Consider the following 22,213-nt stretch of genomic DNA (forward strand, 5'->3'; position numbering starts at 1 on the left):
TCACTGTTTACAATTGACAAATTGTGTCTTAATATCTCGAAAACAAGAGAAAAAAATATGCCGTGAATAGAAGTGTGAATGTGGGAGTGTGACGAATTCATACTGGAGTGTTGTGTAGCATGAAACGGGCCGCTCCTTCTCTCGCACACATTTCAGTTGATTCAGTTTATTGTGTGCATGTGTGCGTGCATGCATGGGTTTAGTACCTCGCAGATGTCCTTGAGGTGTTTGATGTAGTGTCTCTCTGTGCTCATGATCTCGTTGATGACGTTGGCTCTCATCTGATCCCGGTTCTGGAGGGGCGAGCCCAGACACAGGCAGTCATTGGTCGGGTCCAGGTGCCCGTTCTGCACCTCGCTGGTCCCCTCGGCCGGCTCCCCTCCCCCATCCTCCTGGTTCACCCACAGCTGAGTTAAAACACACACACACACACACACACACACACACACACACACACACACACACACACACACACACACACACACACACACACACACACACACACACACACACACACACACACACACACACACACACACACACACACACACACACACACACACACACACACACACACACACACACACACACGAATAAGCACAGTAAAGTCTCTTACGTGTATAAATCTGGCAAAAAAATGAACTAGTAAACACGTTTAGGTATTTATATGAGAAGATCTTTGCCGTATAAGTGGTATCACTCACTCCTCATGAGCATGAATGCACACACACACACATGAACACATATCTCACACACACAGAGCTTCATTTAGACAGTCTCTGGTAGTTGGATCAGAGAGTCAGAGCATAAAAATGAGGGACAAACTGCAGAGTTTAAAATAAATATCTCTTTCTGCGCCCAGAGATTATTTAATGCCCAACTCCGGCCCTGTGTGTGACTCAAAAAAAATCTCCCTTCCCACCACATGCATGTATACTCTCACTCAATTTCCTCACACATGCATGCACCCGACACACACGGTACCCGACACACACGGTGTACTCCACTACCGCTCATTTAAAGGGGCCAAATGTGCCTGGTTTCAAATGTCCAGCAGCCAACACCTGATGACACACAGTTTGCCAAGAGTACATCAAAGAACCGACGGGTAGAATGCCAAACACAGGATGAGAAATGCAGCGCCACAGACAAGCAGAGTGACGGGTGGAGCACGGACTGCAGATGGAGAACGAGTAGCGCGGCGTTAAGACTGAGTAAAATGTCAGAGTCAATAGTAAAAGGAGATTTAATGTTTTAAAAATAGAAATTTACAGGAATAATGATTCCAAAATGTGATAATGCTTTAAAACTTTACTTTTGACTCTTCAGTTCTGCCTCTGTGTCGACCCCGTGGAGGATGGTGTGAACACGATCATGTTAATGTTTGGTAATGTCGAGGGTACGCTGCGTAGACAGACTGGAGCGGGCGGTTGGGCGGGCAGGCTGGATGGGTGGATGAAGCTGGGAGAACGCACCTTTGACGTGGTGTTTTGGAACCGTGGAGTTGCTATGGGGTTGATATAGAAAACCTGTTTTGTTTGGGGCTGAGGAGGGTGGGGTTCCACCTTGGAGAGAGAGAATGACAGAACAGAAAGATACTTTTTTTTTTTCGGTCGACAGTCAGTCAGCCTGTCTGCCCTGCCCCCTCAGGAGTGAGTATGGAAGGGTGGAGAGGTGGGAATGACCATGAGGTGTATCAGTGTGGGAAAAGAAGAGGGGGGGGGGGTGCTCTGCTGTGGGAAACCTCGACCTACTAACAAGGATGCTAGTTCTTCCTTCCCGGTGAGTAACAGAGGTAGGGAATAACATGCAGGAGCTGCTTCATCACTGTTTAGTCCAGCTCCAATATGGCTGGGATTATATAATCACCATGTAGAGTGAGGAAGTGGATTTCAAGGGTAGGAAGTTGATGCCAAACTTTAAAAAGGTGCCCATCAGCAGCTTTGTTTTCGCTGTCCCTGAACGCCTGATAAAGGCACTTATTGTAGCTATTCTGTCATATCTTCAATGTTTGAAAAGCAATATTTTATGTGTGGAGCAAGCACATCAATGGGCCTCATGCAGGAAGCAATAAAAGAACATATCTCCTCAAGTTTTGTACAATTTGTTCCTATTTTGTTAGTACCCATTGATTTCTGGGATTAATCAATGTCCTTTGACATCTCAAAGTCCAGGACACGATTCTTCAACACAAGGAATCATTATGTTCGAAAAATTGGGAGGGACATTTTAAAAAAGCATCTCGTAAATTTGAATATAATGATTGGATAATTCAATTGATCCTAATTAACACTATAAAATCCCTGGAGGATGATAGAGCATGTGTCCAGCTCAAAGGAAGCCTTTAACTCTTTTTTAAAAATATATTTAATTTTCATCTACTGACGCGTTGAAAAACCTGTTGACTTTGTTAAAGTTTATTTATAAGTGTTTTAATGTCAACTGCTGAAATTCCTCTTTTTCTTACATACAGTAGATTTGTTTTTTGTAAACATTTCTCCAATTCTAGGGCCAGAGTGTTTGCACACGGCACCTGCCCTTATTTAGAGTTCAGTGGGCGTTACCAAGGCTAATTATAAACACTTGGCCACACGGCTCCAAATGATGCTGACGTGTTATTTATCACTCGGCACACCTGGGTATGAGTAGGATGTTAACAATCTAAGGCTTACTTTTTATATATTTTTCTCCATGAAATCAATAGAATTTTGCTGCATAAGGCCTGATGCTTGCGATCCGTGTGTGTGTTATTGTGTGTATGACCTCAGCTTGTGTGCATATGTTCATTCCAGTGTGTGTGTGGGCGTGTGTTTTGTCTACGGTGTCCAGCCATGGCAGCAGCGAACTCACCCGTACAAAGCTGGCAGGGAACCATCCTTCCTCCTCGTCAATCTGGCCCCACCACCAGTCCTTGTTGGAGGCGTCCAGCACCTTGATGACGTCACCGGCCTTAAACGCCAACTCCCGGTCCGCCATAGTCACATGGTCCCATACCGCCTCAGCGTTGACGATTGAACCTCCACTTATCAACTGGAGATATGGGAAGGAAAGACAGACAATCTTATGCTTCATTCTCAGAAGGCGAAGCGCTGTGGGAACACTACTGCTACAGGACCAGTACAGATCCACGTGACCTAAAACAGCATCCAAATCAAATTTAAAAGTGATTGTAATTCAGCACTCAGCCTCCTTTTGGCCTCAATTTATGTGAATCCTTGTTGTTAAGCCCACTCGGATTACTAATGGATGCAAATACACACCCTCAAAGCCAGGGGCCCACTGGCAGCTTAGGGATTGCAAAATAGGACGACACAATAGCCGAGACACAGACCACAGTACGACACAACAAGATACGACGACACACAAAAAAGAGCAGGGCCATTAGTGGAGGCACAACACAGCGTTCAGAAGCACAGCACCAGTCTCCACACAGGGATGGTAATTGGCCCATTATGACATTAGAATAATTACATGTGTTAATGTAATATAAATGCAGAGGCGCAAACAAATGTGAAGGGATAATCTCCTTTCCTTCATGCTGTCACCGGGGCTGGTTATTTTATCAGCGGCACAGTCTTTGACAAAACATGGACGGGTGACTCATCAAATCTGTTCTATTGATTTTAGCCTCATGAATAAATAATGTGGACATGGAAATAAATGTTTTCAACTGTGCGCATGTACTGTTATTTTTTGCGAGCTTGCATTGGGAACAGTGTGTGATGTTTCCTGTCAGGTGATCAGTATTCTTCGGGGGATTTGGAGAGGCTAAAGGTTGTTCTCATTAAAGGACAAGAGACGTCGGACAATGTTCCCCGAGAAGAACCCGAGCCTGACATCATCCATCTACCAAACGGCCGGTTCATCCATCACACCGAGGCTTTGTGGCCTTTGAGGCGTGCAAAAAAACACTATATGCGCACACGTGCAGCCACGCTTCCCATACATTAAAGCCCTGCATGCAGCTGTGGCACGGCTCCAACAGTTTGTTCCAATTGTTCTCTCTCCGACGTAGTGTTCATCAGCATTCTCCGGTCCGGAGCTAACCATGTGTCTAGTCCCTGGGGCTGTGGGCAGAGCAGCCAGTGTTAACCGAGCCTGACAGGAGCTGCTTAGTCTCTAGTTAAGGAGTTATCAAAGGCCTGGAGACACGGGATGTCACATGGACGGACATTAAGGGAGTTCTTCACTTGTAATAAGGTCTTCTGCATATTAATATTGAGCTAGTGTTATGTTAGAATGGTTGCTTCCCTTTTATCCTCTGCCTCTAATAAAATGAAATCCCTGGATGGTATAACCTCTTTAAAATGCACCTCATCACTCCAGCACAAATATGCTATCCTACCTATGTGCTGATGCGGTGTGTTTTTTAAGGAGGTCCACAGGAAACCGCATACTGTGTGTGTGTGTGTGTGTGTGTGTGTGTTTGTATTCAGCCCCCCCGCAAGGATGTAAGCTCTCCGACTCAGCAGCTACATTGCCCCTTCAACCTGTAGACAAGCCCACTTCCCCCGATGGCTTTACTGAGACGCCTGCGGGCATATGAGCCAATCAGGGGCAGAGGAGGGGGGGGGACATAGGGAGGGACCTCCATGCCTGGAAGGAAAAGAGCGACCGTCGTCATGGCGACATATGAGAATGCTTCACTGGTATTGACAATATGACGGGAAGGACGCTTCAGCAGGCACCAGAATCTGTCCAAACTTAAGTGTGTGTGTTTGAAGCAGCAGACACACACAGAGTGACCGCTTAATAACTGCAACATCACTCTGTTAATTAAATATTCAGATAAAAACCCAAGCCCTGTGGTCAATCCAGTAATACAATTGTTTCTCTGTGAATGCTGCAGAAAGGTACACAGGGAGGCCTCTCTAGCGGACTCCAGATCACAGCTGTCATTGAGAAGGTTGATCCAATCCCGTATGGGAGCCGGGGCAACAATAGATCTTATAACCTATATATCAAAGCTCCCCACTCTAGAAAGAGAGGAGGATTACCACAAAAACATGTCTCACGCTGCCATGGAAACAGCACCGATGAATAGTACTCAAAAAGATTTTTAAAATCATTGGCGATTCAAGAAAAAAGGAATTATATTGGAATAGTTCCTCAAAGCCACGGGAACAGCACCCATAGAGATGAGCCTTTGCAATCAGGTCAGATTTACTTTTTGCTTCTTTACTCTGATGCCTGCTTTCCCTAATCTAGCCCCCCCCCCCCTACACCCTTTACAGGACAACTCAATTTTCAGCCCCATTCACTCAAAGCACAATCTCTTCACTCCCCATCAATCTGCGGTAATATAGCCAGCAGACGGGCAGAGTGAAGGGGAGAGATAGAGATCCATTCACAGCCAATGTTCCTCCCCTCACCCCTCCATCTCCCTAATGAGATCAGCATTGCCCTCTGATACGTAGCATCCCTTTTTCCCCTATACATGACTGAATAAATTAAAAATTACATTAGATAATCAATCTCCCCAATCCCTGCCTTAACACTTCTTCACACCTAGCTTGATCAATGTGCAAGACACACACACACACACACACACACAGAAGTCTCATTACCTGTGTGTCTAACAGCTGTAATGACCTATGTCATGATTATGGTTATGCTGCAGCTACAATATCAAAGATCAGAGGGCCAAACGGGCGCCTTTAAACCACAAAACCTGTATTTGGGTCAATGCAAATGAATGCAGAGAAATGTCTCCCTATATATGGACATATGGGACAATGCTCTCTGTTCCATGGAGGCCGAAATGTGAGAGCAGAAAGCCTATTGACGCGATTATATCATCTTTGCAGTGCAACACATCAGCATTCACTGCACTGGCAGCTCCACTGCATTCCAACATCCTCCTCTATCTCTAGCCATAGCACATCTGCACCAAAGCACCTACATCACACACACACGCACACACACACACACACACACACACGCCTTACCATGTTTGTGGCAAACTGTTCAGAGAGTGTATGCATGGAGAAGTCCGGTTCATACAATCATGATAATAAAATCTCTTTAGAGAAGCGTTCGAGGGGATGGGTCCTCCGCGAGAGCTGAGCGTGTGATGTCGAGCAGCAAGGTGCCGTACTCCAGAAAAGAGGCTCCTCTTTCCGACGCACTGAGTGAGTCTCGCGCTCCGTCCTCCCTGTGTCTGCCAACCCTGTTATGTAATACACTTATACCCCGAGTCTGGGAGCCAATCAAAGACGCTCTGCCTAAAACCGGTGAGAAATACACTTGCATCCTCACACACGTTGTTGTCTCGCTCTGCACACACCATGCGCACATTGACACTTCTGCCTGCAAAGCATTTACTCTATTAGGAGGCACCTGCCCTGGAGGGGATTACAAATGTGTGCACGCTCGGGATGTGTGCACCGCTCAGATGCAAAGAGGAGCTCCAGATAAAACCTACCCAGGCACAAACACACATATGCAACTTAACATATGAACTCACATATGCACTATGTAATCAATGCAGGCCACCTGAACCATAACCACTGCAGGGTGGAATATGAAAATGCTATGTTATGACATGCAGGGGTCCTGCGTTGTTCAGAAGTGATTAAAACACAAATCCACATGCCTAACAATGCGATAAAAGTATATTTTTTATACTTGGCTGAAAATCATTTCTTTCCTTTACCTAAAGTACAACATTTGCCACTCAACTAGACACACGAAAACACACATGGCACTTGGCCTCGAGTGTGTGAGAGCACATACGGTGTCTTTAAAAATCCCAGCCGGCCTGCCATCCCTATTTATAGGACCGTCATGAGAGGCTTTTAGCATATCTATTTCTGACATTCATTCAACATTCATGACACCTGGCTTCAATCCTTTATTATGGTATGGCACAGGAAGAAAAAAGGAAATGGGGTTTTTTTTTTCATCTCCATCTGACATGTCTTTTCACTTTCTTATGTAAGAAATATGCGGTTGTAATAACGTGCAGGCTTCAGGTGCCACCTTGAAATGAAGTGAAAAAGTGAGTATAGTGGGCTATGAAATGGGAGCTGAGTTTAGCTGCATCTAAAATGGGGGAAACCTGGAGTGATGGAGGCCCTCCTTTATTAGGCCTAGCCCTGGCTGCTATTGGTTACTTCTCAGCTGAGATTACAATGATCCTCTGGAGTCTACCATCAGCAGCAGCCTCTCACTTGCACCGCTATTTGCTACAAATATCACATTTACTTCAGAGGAGAGCTCACTGCTCAGCTGCCATATTGTGGATGTGGTGAATCACAAGAGCAAAACAAGTCCTGACGCAGCAGTAGGCTGTGATTACAAAAAAGACCACAGATTCATTTTTTCATCTCAAATGATTATAGAATTAGATCAATCCATGCGCATTATCCACAAAATACAACATGGAGGAGAGAGGGAGATCGACGTAGAGGAGGGGGGGGGACATGTTTATATGCGGGGGGATATGCATTTCCAGTCACCACAGAGAAGGATCTGTATCCGCACATCTACGACCACCACCAGACAACACTAGCTATCACAAACGGTGAGAGGACACAAGACATAACGAAGGATTGGGTAAGGGGGTAACAGAAATACATTATGTTGTACCAACGTCATTCATTTCAACGCGTAGCCGTGATGGAGCGCCGGGTGTCCCCGCTCTCGACCAACGCGCACCGCCTTTCTCTCCTCTCCTGTGTGAAAGTGTGGTGCGCTGCGAACCGGGCCCCAAGCGCAGATCCATTAACGAGTACCGAGGATGAACATCAACAGCACGTTCACAAGCACCAGAACCGCGATCACCGTAAACACCGCGCAAGTCTGGACATCCAAGGCCATGGCGCAGCGCTGCGGGCCGATGCTGAGATGCGCTCTCAGGTTCGGTCGGAATTCAGCTCTCCCGGCGTCTAGACACGTAGCCTCAAAGCCACGGAGAAATCCACCATTACAGTGAGGCGAGAAATCAGAAAGAAAGATGCCCCTACGCCTCCTCACAACACGCGATGTAATTCATAAAGGCACGGGAAGAGATGCATCATTCCTCACCATCATCATCGTCATCAGTCTGCACCGCGATTTCTCCCCGCTAGTCAACACCTGCCGGTGCTTCGCCTCTTGCCCCTTAAACCGAGAGACTCTCAGGCCAATAGGTTCTCAAAGCAAACAAGAGAGAGGCTGTGCGCAGGCTGATCGCAGCTGCCGAGCTGCCTTCCGGTGAGTGGGGACCAGCAGAGAGACGGGCTGTGCGGCTGAGAGGCGGTCCTGTATTAATACTGAGGCTGCCGGCTTCAGCCATCACCTACAGTCGGGGGAGGGGCACAGCCAGCCCCTCACTCACTCCCCACATCGACCACTGAGGCCAGAATCATAACCTCATCCATCTCCCACCCCGTCTAAAAATATCCCCGTGGCGTGGTGATTTATCATTTATCATTAACGGGCCGTGATGAGGGAGAATAAATGTCACAATAATGGATGCACGTTCCCCAAAGTGATCACCGTCTTATAATTTTATTGGCGTAATGTCAGCCTTTTCTGACAATTTGTCTGTGGACACGCATCAATCAGTTACGTGTGCCCGGTTGATCAGATAATCAGCCACATTCACACCCTGTGGAAACACAGGTGCAGGCAGCACTCAGATGTGCCATCTACGGGAATTAAAAAAACCTGCATAACGAACAACTTACTTTATAAAATGCAAATTTAAGGCAAACAAATACAATGTTATCCTTTGGGGGGACAACAGACATAGGAAATAACATATGTCTATTAAGGTTTAATTCATGTGACTTTTTAATTTATTTTGTATTCATTATTGTTATTGTATTCATTATTAAGACTTTTTTTGTATCATTATCTGTGTCTAAGGTGGGGGTATTGGGTACCGTTTTTGTGTGTTTTGTTCCTTGTTAAGATTATCTTAGTCAATATCTTAGAAGCTAACCGTAGAACTCATTCTGATTCTGTTTCAGAACGTAATGCTGATGAAACTCAGGGAGTGACATCATCATTTCATATGGCTGCACTTATGGTAGTACTGGTTGTTTTTTTAACCCCTTATAATCCACATACTCAAGAGTTTAACTCGCAATGACTTGACCTTGATGGTTGGTAAATCAGTTAATCTCCCATTTAATGTAATAGAGAGACACTCAGATACTGAAATGGGACTAGGATCAAGTGCATTAGGCTTTTTGTGGATATATTTTAATACAAATGTTAATGGTGAATGCTAATGCGAGCATCCCGACCCCTTTATCATAGTTGGGGTGCCCTTGACCAATATGTTCAACCTTAAGAGATGGAGCGGCTCAGTGTCCCACAGAGGACATTGTAGGTTAAACCTACCCTGGATACAAATAAAATAAGTACAAAATACACACCACCAAACCTCAACTAGAGTGTGTCTATCTTAAGTCCTCTAAACTAAACAAACACTAATTTACGAAACAGAAATATATATTCAGGAGGACTGAGGTTTGCCCAGTGGTGAATTTCATTACCAAGCCCCCAGGAAAACTGTGGTAATCATGTGACACCCTTAACTTTGAAAGACAATATGACATACTGAACAAGACAACTGTAAAAGATTAACAATTTCCTGAGCGTCATACACATTAAAAAACAATAAAATTACCACAACCAATATCATTTTCCCACAATTTAAATGTAAAAGTCACAAATAAGCTGTATAAGAATGAACCTGGTGATATGTCCTTGTAGCGTAGCCAAGTTGCAGGTTGTTGTTGACAGTTTAGTCAGAGAGGACAGAGGCTGGAGACAGCTTGAAATTTGAGCAATTACAATTCCTTTTAAAAGCATCCCAGCTTCATTGCAAGAAAGACATATCACGTCAATTACAACTGCTAAAACCATTCCTACAGCTGCTATTCCATATGATCAATATGTTAGCTCTAATTTGCACTAAAGTACGGCTAAATGAACACATGCAGTTGCTGCTAGCGTGGTTAGCTTTCCTTTCACACACAGGGCCAACATAAACTATGATATTTGGATGTTGAGTATATAGAGGGAAACATAATTTGTATAAAAGAACGTTGTAACAGGGACTTATCCCATTGGTGTGTGGACTACGATTTGGAGCTTTGAGTTTGGTGTTACGCCATCTTGTTTGTTTGTTTGTTTTTTTTTTTTTGGGGGGGGGGGGGGGGCTTCACGTGACACATGTGGATGGAGCCAAATCCTGAATTTTGCCAATGTTATAACTAACTCTCCTGAACTGAAAACATACTGTAAACACTTAAACGGAACACTACTGTGATTACGTTGTTGCTTTTTTGTCTGTTTTACTCTAAATGGGAACCAAGGTTTCAAAATGAACATCAAGGTGTGTAGAAACTTGTATCTAGCATCTGATGATGATTATTGATGATCAAAAACTTCCAAAGATTCTTCAAGAGAATTCCCTCAGACTTCTACACAAACAGCCTTCTAATAACAACGAGTTGATTTGCCCCCTGCTGGCTATTAGAGAGAGTACAGGTTTAAGGCACTGGATGGACGCCACATTAGTGGGTTAAGTGTCAGAATTGTTTAAAGAAGCTTCTGATGATCGGACACATTGTTTTCCCGCCATGAATCTGCTGTTGGTAATAATAATAATAATAATACATTTTATTTGTAAGCGCTTTTCAATCACTCAAAGACACTTTACAGATGAAAAATAAGTAATTAAAATACATTTAAAAACACAGAAACACAAGAAAACGCAGAGAAGTAGATACATTGTAAATAGAACAGCACAATACAACAGTCAGACAGAACAAAAACAGAATTAGGAAAAGTGGTGGTTAAGAATTATAGGCAGAGTGGAACAGGTGTGTTTTGAGTAGTGATTTGAAAAGTGTGAGGTCATTGCAGTCACGGATGTGGTTGGGGAGGGAATTCCAGAGGGTAGGGGCAGCAACGGAGAAGGCTCTGTCTCCCCAGGTTCTGTGCTTGGTTTTAGGGACAGTGAGGAGGTTGGCATCAGAGGAGCGGAGGTGACGGGGAGGGGTGTAGTGGTGGAGCAGGTCAGTGAGGTAGGAGGGGGCCTGGTTGTGGAGGGCTTTGTGGGTGAGAAGGAGGAGTTTGAATTGAATACGCTGAGGGACGGGGAGCCAGTGGAGGTTCTGGAGGACAGGGGTGATATGATCGCGTGAACGGGTGTGGGTGAGAAGACGGGCGGCGGAGTTTTGAATGTATTGGAGTTTATGGAGGAGTTTGGAGGTTGTACCATAGAAAATGCTGTTGCAGTAGTCGAGGCGGGATGTAATGAAGGCGTGGATCAGGGTTTCGGCGGCAGTGAAAGATAGTGACGGGCGGAGGCGGGAGATGTTTTTGAGGTGAAAGAAGGCTGTTTTGGTGACTTGTTTGATGTGATGGTTGAAGCTGAGGTTATTGTCGAAGATGATACCAAGGTTGCGGCAGAGGGGGGAGGGGGACAGTGTGGAGTTGTTGACAGTGAGGTGGAAATCTTGAGCTGTTTGGGTGAGGGAATTTGGACCAATGAGGATCATATCAGATTTGTCGTAGTTTAGTTGTAAAAAGTTTTCTTGCATCCAGGTTTTAATTTCCGAAAGGCAGTTTGACAGGATGGAGTGGGTCACAGGGGTGATGGATTTTGTTGAAATGTATAGTTGGATGTCGTCAGCGTAGCAGTGGAAATGGATACCAGGGCGACGGATGATTTGGCCAAGGGGAAGGAGGTAGACGATGAAGAGGAGAGGACCAAGCACAGAACCCTGGGGGACGCCTTGGGACAGGGGAGCAGTTGTGGAGGAGCAGTTGTTGACATAGATGAACTGTTTTCTGTCAGTGAGGTAGGAGTGTAACCAGGTGAGGGCAGTGTCGGTGATGTTGAGAAGGGATTTCAGGCGGGAGAGTAGGATAGAATGGTTGATGGTGTCGAAGGCGGCGGAGAGATCAAGGAGGATGAGAATGGAGAGTAGGCCGGAGTCGGAGGAGAGAAGGAGGTCATTTGTGATTTTGAGGAGGGCGGTTTCGGTGCTGTGTTGGGTGCGGAATCCAGATTGAAATTGTTCAAAGAGGTCATTATTGTTGAGGTGGGATTTGATTTGAGAGGCAACGACGCGTTCCAGTATTTTTGACAGAAATGGGAGGTTGGAAATGGGCCGGAAATTGTTCATGATGTCAGGGTTTAGACCGGGTTTTTTGATGATGGGGGTGACAGCAGCTAGTTTGAGTGAAGGGGGAACGGAGGGAAAGCTGAGGGAGGAGTTGATGATTTTGCAAATCACTCAAACCACTGTATATCAATACAGACAAATTACCTTTTCAAGCTTTATTTCAACTTTTAAACCCAAAGTAGTATTCCTTTAAGACTCTGATTTGATTGACAGGACCAAATGGCTCCGGCTTCCATCTGATGCACGTGTTTGCCATTGGCGTGCACGTTATTATTTTGGCCTCCATGTTTACTGTTATACTTGAAAGTTCTTTCATAAACGAGTGCATCCCGGCCTGCAGCTATTGTCCTGGCATCTGTGCCTCTCATTGTCAGCAGATTATGAAGAGAGCACAACAGCACCATGAATGAATTCATAAAGGGGAATCGGTTCAGTTCAGTCCCAGCCACCACCTCGCTACCATCCAACACACGCACAGACACAAAAACCCTCTCCATACTACATTCCATCTTCCGCTGAGAGCTTCGGGATGGATCAAAAAACCTGAGAATAAGTTTAAAAGAATAACACCAAAGGAGTGCACTATATCAGTATTTTTAAAGCCATAAATTATTTCGAAGGCACTTTCTGCACATACATGCTGATAAAAGCAGCAGCTCCTGAAAGCCAGGCTTTCAGTGGGTTGCTGTACGAGGCATCACAGAGATATGACAACCGTCCTCAAACAAGATCCTTTTTTTTCTTGCTCTGTGCTTGGTGGTGTGTGTATGAAACGCAGAGTGAGCAGATTACATAAGCCTGCCCTACCTCTGTGGGCTCCCTCTCCAATCTCCCTGACATTTAGACAACAAAGGTCACATCTGAAAGTCTAAATCTGCACAGACACCAGGGCTAATATACTCATACATATACAAAAGATGGGCAGAGAGAGGGGGTTTGTAAAAAAAGTAAGCAAATTATATCCCACCAGCGGAGGATAACATGTTTAATAAGATTACATGTAAACTTACTGTCTGTGAATAACATGCAAAACAAACAAAGATGCAGTTAATCAATATGACAGCTACTATTGTGAGGGATTTGTGCAAATCATTTGTACCGCCATCAGCCTTTTTTCTTTATTCTTTTTTCAATCTTCAAACAGGTAGTACTTATAGCAGGGGCATGGTATTACTATCTTTGCAATGTGTTGTCTTTTTGTTTCGCAGCAATGTATTTACAGCAATGTTTGAATTTGCAAATAATAAAAAAGCTTCCAGCAAACGCTTCCATTTACCCAATATACCATGCCAACCAGTTAAGAAGCAGTTTACATCCATGTCTGTTCAAAATGTCATCACCTGATAATTCTAACCTTTTCGAAGTGTGAAATTGTCACAATTAGAGTATAAAGTCTGGCTGAAAATGTGTTTTGTAAGGTCACAGCAACTTAGACATTTGTCCAGCAAATGCTAATCAGATTTTACTCGAGTCCATCTTAAATTGTATTTACAACAAAAGACATTCTGTGATATATAGAGAGAATTATGTATGTCTGTATGTATGTATGTATGAACAGATGGACAACTCACGATGCTTGGTCTTGCTATTGCCATCAAAATGTGGTACGTATCCTACATTTATCTGGGAGAAACTTTACTTTTACTAGGCTCCTTGTATTTGAATGTTCAGTCTTAGCCCCCATAACCAATTAATAGTCAGAGAAAGTGAACTTTGCTTTGTAGCTGTGCACTCCACTTTATCACGAGGGTCTGATATAAAGTCCGTTACAGCAGCCACTGCACCAAACTGACAGTCCATCTCATGATCTCCCCCTTCACTCTATTTGGGATAATGACCTTGAACCCCTTCCACAGGACCAGCTGCGTTCTACCTACTTGATTGGGGCGTTTTTCCCCCGTTAGAGAACCAGTCTTGGAAACCATGGTCCAATTACACCAAAGGGAGAACATCATCTGCAAATATCAGAGGCCGATGTAATGTCACCAAGCTGGACTCTTTCCAGACCTCGAGTGTGCCACAATATCTGGTCCGTGAATATTACAAACACATGTGAGCACAAAGCACACATTCCTTAAATGAAGGTGGATTTAATGCTGCCAAAAAAAAACAATGTAATTATAGTCACAGAGCACTACCTTCAAATTCCTCAGGGCAATATGTACTCGTAATAATTAGTATCCTGTTAGGATATAGCCAGGAAGTTATGCTACCTTAGTCTGCGGTCGCTTGCTACAATATTGGCTTCATCAATCATTGCCACAGTGACAACCCTATGAGGAACAATGTTTGCACCTCTCACCTTTCGATGAAGGACGGTAAAATATATCCAGCCCCTCCCTAGTTTTGGAGTATTACATTAAGTCAAGAACTGCTGCTGAGGCTGAGTCTCTTTAAGTTTATTTTCATGACATTGGAACTGCAACTCTGTTTGAACACTGCTGGACATCCTCTCATTACACAACCAGAGAGTAGATAATGAATTCACCATTCTCCTTCATGTTTATTTACTGGTCTGAGATCAGCCCTTTGGTTCTGACTGTGGATCCACTCTGAGGTCATTCCTTCTGGACTGAAGCCAGCTAACGACATCCTCAGATAGTCTCTCCCTGAAGAAGACTACACATTTCAGTGCTGGCAAATGAATCTGTTTGTGGTCAGTAGGTATTCGGCTAATGGGAGGCAAACCCCACCACACCCATTTCCCCTCCAGTCTGCTCCAATTCTTTTGTTCCCCTCCCGTCCCCACGACAACCACACTGACTTCCTGCTTCCTCCCAGGCCTTAAAGCCACAAAGCAACCTAAAAATAAATTGTCGGACTTTTCCTGAACGCAGTTTTGTCACCATTGTTCAGACGTCAGCTGTTTTTCCATTCGGCTCAATTTGGCTATTGATGTAAAGGCTAGTGAGTGGGTCAGAGCGTCGAGGATTTTTTTAAAAAGTTGCAAAACAGATGAGATAAGAGCAGTAGGTCATGCCAAGTGGGGTGGAGAAATTAGGGTTAAAGACTAAACAAGTGATATCACAACATTACTAGACAGAACAGCTTTGTGTGGAAAATTCCAATTCAGTCATGACATAGCCAAGGGACGAAAACAAATGAATTATTTAACAACGACCGGTGCAATATCTACGCGTTCTGAAGAAAAAAAAAGATCTGCCCTGCGACTGTGTTTTTGATGGCAGCCCCCAGTGAGTCTGCAAAACATTGTGAAGTTCTTGGCAAGGAAGACAGAGGCTAAGTTTTTGTGTAAACACTGACAGAACTAAGAGAGTGTATAAAGTCTCCTGTGGAATAAGGACAGGCTTTGGAGGACAAGCTTGAAGAGGAGAATCATAAAGTATGAAGCTACGTCTCACCTGTTTTCCACACTACTGGGACGGAAACTTGGTCAATACCTCTTTGATAATTTACATTTTAAATTTCATTTGCTAATGGATAGTTGATATTGTGAAACACAGAGAAATCCAACTGAACACAATGCTGCTTGACCTTAATTTTAAATCCAAATAGTATTGGACAACTTAAGTGCACACTTGACTTAATGTTTCTTAGAAAATATTATGGCAAAAAGGCATAAAGGAATACTGCAACATTTTGGGAAATACTGCCTTCTTGCAGGTAAATATTTTTTGTTTAATCTGTACAAAAGTGTAAAATTGACACATTGTAATTTTATGAGTACTGTTTAGGAATATTACTTGACTATACCGACGCTGTCACTACTTAAAACCTACACTGATGCCTGGCAGACACAGTGAAGCTTAAAAGCACTGTCAAATCACTGCGCCTGGCCGACAAATAAGAAATGCAACAGATTTTTCCTATTTAGACAGAAAAATGCTAATTATTATTTGTAGCTAAGCTACATGTAAACCCAACAAATATTAGAGGTGTATCAATCTTCCTATATGACTCAAACAAAATGTAATTATAAAATAATGTATACTTCTACTGTCATAAATGTATTGTATTGTACATTTATTTTTCCCTCTTTTTTAGATTAGTGGACTTAACTTCATTGGGGCATGTTGAGTCTTTAACATATCCTTCAAGACCGACAGACTGAAATCCCTACCGCCTCTTGCTTCTCAGTGAAAGGTGTACTAAGTCTCAAACGTCTCTAAAACTTCCCATGGAGGTGAAACCTCACTGAACAAAACACACTATAACAAGCTCCCCAAAGACAGCATTGTAGCTTTTCACAAACCGCAACAAAAAGGAAGCATTAAGGAACACTGTTGAGACTGTTATTTATTTATGTTTCTGTTCAGCATCAGTGCCAGTGTGTACTTAATTAAAGCCCAAAGATTGTTCGTTTCAGAGCCCAGCTGTGGGCTGAGCGATAAAATTGCGTGACCTATGCTAAGATGTGGTTGGTTGCCTCAGCCAGCACTGGTGTGAGTGTACTGAGCGTGCTGGCTGGTGTCATCATTCATCAGAGCACTGTCAGACACCTGCGGCCCCAAACACTGGGAGGTAAGAGCAGGAGTGTGTTCCCACCCTCGCCGAGTTTACTGGATGCTAATTTGCATGCAGAATCTGTTGGATTTTTGTCTCTTTGGAAACATATTTAGATTTATTTTTTAACAGTTTTGGTGGTAGTCACATCATCTGAGACAGCCTACGCCCCTGCTCTCATAAAGGTGGTTTGGGTTGAAAAACATACAGCTCCACCTGTCCTCTGCACTGAAATGATTTTACATTCTGACTGCCTCCACGCCACGAGAGTTCAAAAGCAGAACATCGGATTGAAATGCAAAACTCTGCAGTGAAACGCTGTTTGGGTGCAGGGTTGTTTGGCATTCTGTTTCTCAGCACCTTACTCTGTGTTGGGTCAATTCCTACCATCAAAAACGTTTCACTCGTCATCCGAGATCCTGGGAAATCTTCACAACATCTGCACACAGGCACGGACGCAAATGGCAGGTGTTTTCACATGCATGAAATGTGATGGAGAGAAGAGTGAGAAGATGAGGTAAGGAACTAAAAGAGTAAACTATATCTGAGAGAGAGGGGGAGAGAGACATGGGGGTGATGGAGGGAGTGATGACGTGCACTGAGGTCAGGAAGAGAGGATGGAGAGGGGGAATGAGGAAGAAGAACAAGGAGAGTGGGGGTTGCATAATAAGTGTATGTGATGGAGGGTTTTTTCTGACGCCGCATGTGGTGTGCCAGGGAGGTCAGAGGCAGAAAGTTAAGCTAAATAATGTACACAAGAAGTGGCAGCTGCCAGAAAAATCCGGCCCATCTTTCACAGAGGCCTGCAGGATACATTCTAACTAGCAGCGCACTATACAGGCAGTTAGCTTCTGTCTCATTATTTTAAGGCAGGGACAAAGTGACCAGAGCTGGAGCTGCGGATGCTGTTCCCGGTACTACAACTCACCTATATTTACATCACAGCTGTTGTCTAGTTTTAGATTCAAATAGAGTCTCATAAAAAAAAGCACCAATTGCTATAAAAATGCATTACTTGAAGGATCTTTATTAAAATGGCTCATAAAAGGGGTAAGGAGGACTGGATTACAGTTGATGTTACAGCTTGTAACCCAGTTCTAAAAATGAAATCTATTTAAATAGGGAAAGGTACTTAGTCAAGCATTAAGTCAAAGAACTGTTACCTTGATGATTACAACCATTTTTTTAACATCTGGTAATGTTGAAATGATTTGTTATCAGGAAGCTGCTTCTAAAACTGAGGGCAGAATTGTTTTGGTATGTGCTGAAATGGTTATTTTCAACAGGTGGTTTGTGGGAAATGTACAAGTAGTCCGAGAACTGATTTGAACCTAGTTGATGGCTAAATTGTGAAGACTTGAAATGTTTTTTATACAGGGTTCGAGACTTACTCCGTCCCATCCTCCTGAGACGATAGAAAAGATGTTTGGGATGCAGTAAAGTCACAATCAACATGCTCAGGGAAGGCAACATATTTTCCCTGACAAAGCAATGTTAACGTGTCCAAATCGGCAGATGGGAGAGCCATTTTTTGGTTTTAATCTTGACAATTGTGCAACGACAGATTAAATGTTATAATGATGTTTTCAAATGTTATCATGTAAAATAACATTTTGGGACAGAATAGATCAATTCAGCTGTTTAAAGGTGATGTTATCAGAGGAAAACATTAAATAGATATTAGCAATGGGGTTATGATGAGTTTAACTAGCAAAAACCAATATGCAAACAATAAAATGTTTTGATTTTGAATAGAATAAAAATGTGGTATCTAGTATCACATTTTGTGTATGGTCACACAGCAATTATACCTAATAGACAATAACTAAGAGAAGAGCCAGCAGACACTAATATGTCAGAAAAAGCTGCAAGAAGATAACACCTGATCAGGTCTGAATAATGGAGTGCTATGTTAACACTCACCTAGTCCGTTCTTCCCATCAATGCCACGGTTGGTTACATTTGTAGAACATTGTTAAGCTATGAGTGCTAACCATGAATGAAATAGCAATGTGCATGGCACTGCAGGATACAAAATGCTAAATAGAATATTCATTCTGACTGAAGGACAACCAAACAATGTTTTCTATATTTCATGAACTGTTTCTTAGCGTATTGATTAAAGTATGATGGCAATCTGCCGATCAGGTTGTAGTAGTATTACTTTGAAAATGGAAAAACATTCAACTTTCTATTTCCAATGATCTCCTCTCTACAAAGCAATTGATGCAAAGAGTCACAGAAAATGATCAAATCCTATGCTATTATTTTAGTCCGGTGAAGACAAAAGCTACAATGAAACTTATCCGAGGAATTACCACATAAAAAGTCCACAATCGCTCTGTTAGAGACATCTGTAACATGTTTTAGCCTGTGGGCTGTCTGCTCCAAGATGGTGCTGTCAGATAATAAGAGATCCTCATCCAACCCAACACAAGGTGACATTCTTCTGCGTTGACTTAATACCAGAACAAGTCTCTATCCTTAATATAATACTTTGAAGTAGCCATGAAAAGAAACAGCAGAACACAAACAACGGAACCTGATGACGGTAACATCGGCTAAGCAGCCTGGGAAAACATATACAAACGATACAACTGATGCAGGATAACAAGCAGCGGAGTGCCTGAGGCCTGAAATAGTCCCACCCAAAACATCACTGCATGTTGTGACATTGCTGCAACCATCCACCGATAACTACACCGTCCTACAGAGGCAGTGGCGTTAGTGAGGCAGTGATGAATAGAAGGGTTGAAATACCGGCACTGATGAGGTATAAAACAGAATGTGCTCTGAGAAAGAACAAACCCAAATGTGGGCATGCACAGACATGCATGATCTGACAAATGGTGTAACGCAGAGAAACTGTAAAACAGGATACACCAGTGAGGACGAGAATTAGCGCACAGCACTGTTCCTCCAGTCCTCGGGAACATGCAGCCATCTAAGATGAAAGGGGAGATGGCTTTTGCAGGGAGCAAAGGAAACCCTCTCAAGCGTTATATAAGTGAAAAGGCCCTGAGCCTATCCGTCTCTCTCTCGCTCTGACACACACTAAAGCACATCACATAGGCATGGAGTCGCACGCCCATGCATACAACAACAACAACAACAACACCACAAACACCTGACAGGCAGAAACCCACTCTTCGGAAGAAAACAGCCTTGGGAGGCTCTGACACAACCACCTGCTCAGATTCAGTCATCGGCACTACTATTTATTGGAGCCCGATGCATCCTGCAAAACAGTAATAGCTGGTGGCTGCAGCAAGTCACAGCGGATACCTGCCTGTGCTTTGGCAGGGGAACAATGTTGAATGAACACTGATAAAAGATTTCAAGTCGCCTTGGGCTCAGAGCACAGACTGAACATGCATGCAGTTATTTTTAAGGAAGACCTATCCCCATGGTTTGTGTCTGGCTCTAAAAAAAAAAAAAGCCCGGGGTGAAATAAATGCCACACAATCAAAGCGTGTTGGACAGAGATATCACTGGCCGGTGCGAGTCATTCCTCACCAAATAATGAGGTTGTCAATGCAATGACTCATGCAGCCTGACAGATGAGTTCTGAATACATCAGCATGTGAAGTGTGTGTACGTGTGTGTGTGTGTGTGTGTGTCAGAGTGAAGAGGGTGTATCATATGTGCTGAGGCCAAGTCTTTGTCCATTTGGGCAAACCTGTAACACTTTATAACATCTGTGTCTAAAATGCATTATGAACATACAATAAAATGTGTCAATAGCACTTTAAATATTCATTCATGTTTGTCAGAATACTTATAACCCTTCAAATAAATGGAAAAGAAAATAATCATAATTGTTATAATTTCTAGTCACTTCCTGACATTTTATATTTATATTTTTACCTTTACGTTAAGTAGACAATGAACACTTATAGTGACATTTTAACCAGCTTGTCATATTATTATATTTGCCAGTAACGCATGCCAGAGGTTAGCTCAGTTAAATCCCAATCCACAGAGCAGGTATATATAAATACATTTAAAAAAGGGAGCTTAAAAATGAAGAGCCGGTTTTAAAAACAGGTAAACACAAGACAGAGGGAGCAGGCTAATATAGTACAAAAGGAATGAAAAGCAGCAGACACTGAATGAGGAACAAACCAGGATGGCACCAGGAACTAGGACAGCAAATCCACGAGGGAGCAAGAGGAGTCATCCAGGGACAAACACAGACAGGAAACAACTAACAAGAGCAGTGGGAACAGCACAGGTATTTATACACAGGGAACTAATCACTTCACAGCCACAGTGATTGGACACAGGTGGGTCTAATCAGGGGCGGGGCCAGCAATCAGAAAGGGCGGGAAAACACAAAGACAGGAAGTAAAGCCAGACATGACTCAAGGAGAGGGTTCTTACAAAGTAAAACAAGGCCAAGTCATCTCCAGAATGTATTTCATTTGTGATTGTTATTTATATTCACAGCGTAGTGCATTACAACAGTGATTAAAATGCTAATAGAACAAACAAAGGTTCAATAGTGACAAGCAACAATGAGATATTTTGGTATTCGCCATATGAGAGACACACTTCTGTAAGCCGATTATAATGCATTATAGACCTGTATGGGGTCAGATCAGTCTCATAATACACAAACGCACACAGAAGGATTCACACTTGTATTTCAGGATCAACACAAATGTTTTTCAATGCACACACAAACGTGTTCCGTTTCACATACAAGTAAATCAAATCCAAATAAACAAAAAAGTTTTACATGTGTATTTTTGATCCACACATATTTGTTTTCCGTGTCAAACCGCTGAACCTACATACGCAAACCGCTCTCTGTGCATGGATCGCTGTGCATTCGTGTGTTGGTTTTTTGAGACTCCCCTGATGGTCAACCGATTCGTACTTGTAATGTTTTCTATCTATAGCCAATCAGATGTCTCCTCCATTCTAAGCCAATCACATGAGCGCGCCCACACGAGGGTATGATTTCTTGCGTTCGTGACGTAGCCCTTCATATACGCATTTTGCGCTGTCCGGAGCTGACAGGCCAATTTCAACACGGCGTCTAGCACAAGTGATGCTTTAGGTATGAATTGTGACGTTAGTGATGTGTTTCTGTTAGCATGGAAGTAATATAGGTGGCAAGTTAGCTATATAATGCTAATAGACTACCTAGGACCTTAAACGCTTAATCCAGTTTAACGTCAGCTCTAAATGTTCAATTCCACTCCATCATTAAACCCAATGCAATATATTTTGAATAACAATTTCAGCAGAAAACTTTGGATTCTTCCTTGCTAAGCTGTCCCTAAAAAAGAAAACAAGAGAATGAAAGAAGTTAAAGACATGTATGGCTAATGTTAGCTATTTAAGGTAATAATCCTAGGTAGTCTATTAGCATTATATAGCTAACTTGCCAGCAAACGCTAGCATCTCATGCCACCCATATTACTTCCATGCTAACAGTAACACATCACTAACGTCACAAGAATTCATACTTAAAGCATATTGAATCATTAACGCAGAGACACTTATCACTTACACTTGGGCTAGAAGCCGTAAGGAAGTTGACCTGTCGGCTCCGGACAGCGCAAAATGCTTATATGAAGCGCTGCGTCATGAACGCAAGAAATCGT

At 43.2% G+C, this 22,213-nt stretch overlaps 1 protein-coding gene across 5 annotated transcripts in view; it reads right to left on the reverse strand.

Annotated features, from left to right (window-relative positions):
• LOC134859914 (rho guanine nucleotide exchange factor 9) overlaps positions 1-22,213 on the reverse strand; it is a 57,451-nt gene that overhangs the window by 23,198 nt on the left and 12,040 nt on the right. For 2 of the 5 annotated variants that reach the window (XM_063876697.1, XM_063876699.1), the window contains exons 5-7: positions 2,851-3,030; positions 1,476-1,565; positions 207-407 (exon numbers count right to left, since the gene is read on the reverse strand). In XM_063876697.1, coding sequence (XP_063732767.1) covers positions 207-407; positions 1,476-1,565; positions 2,851-3,030 — 471 coding nt within the window. Of the gene's footprint in view, positions 1-206; positions 408-1,475; positions 1,566-2,850; positions 3,031-7,590; positions 8,022-22,213 lie in introns of those variants that run through there. The other 3 variants (XM_063876700.1, XM_063876701.1, XM_063876698.1) reach the window with 3 other exon arrangements.

This window comes from Eleginops maclovinus, chromosome 23 (assembly GCF_036324505.1).
Source record: "Eleginops maclovinus isolate JMC-PN-2008 ecotype Puerto Natales chromosome 23, JC_Emac_rtc_rv5, whole genome shotgun sequence".
Lineage (NCBI taxonomy): Eukaryota > Metazoa > Chordata > Actinopteri > Perciformes > Eleginopidae > Eleginops > Eleginops maclovinus.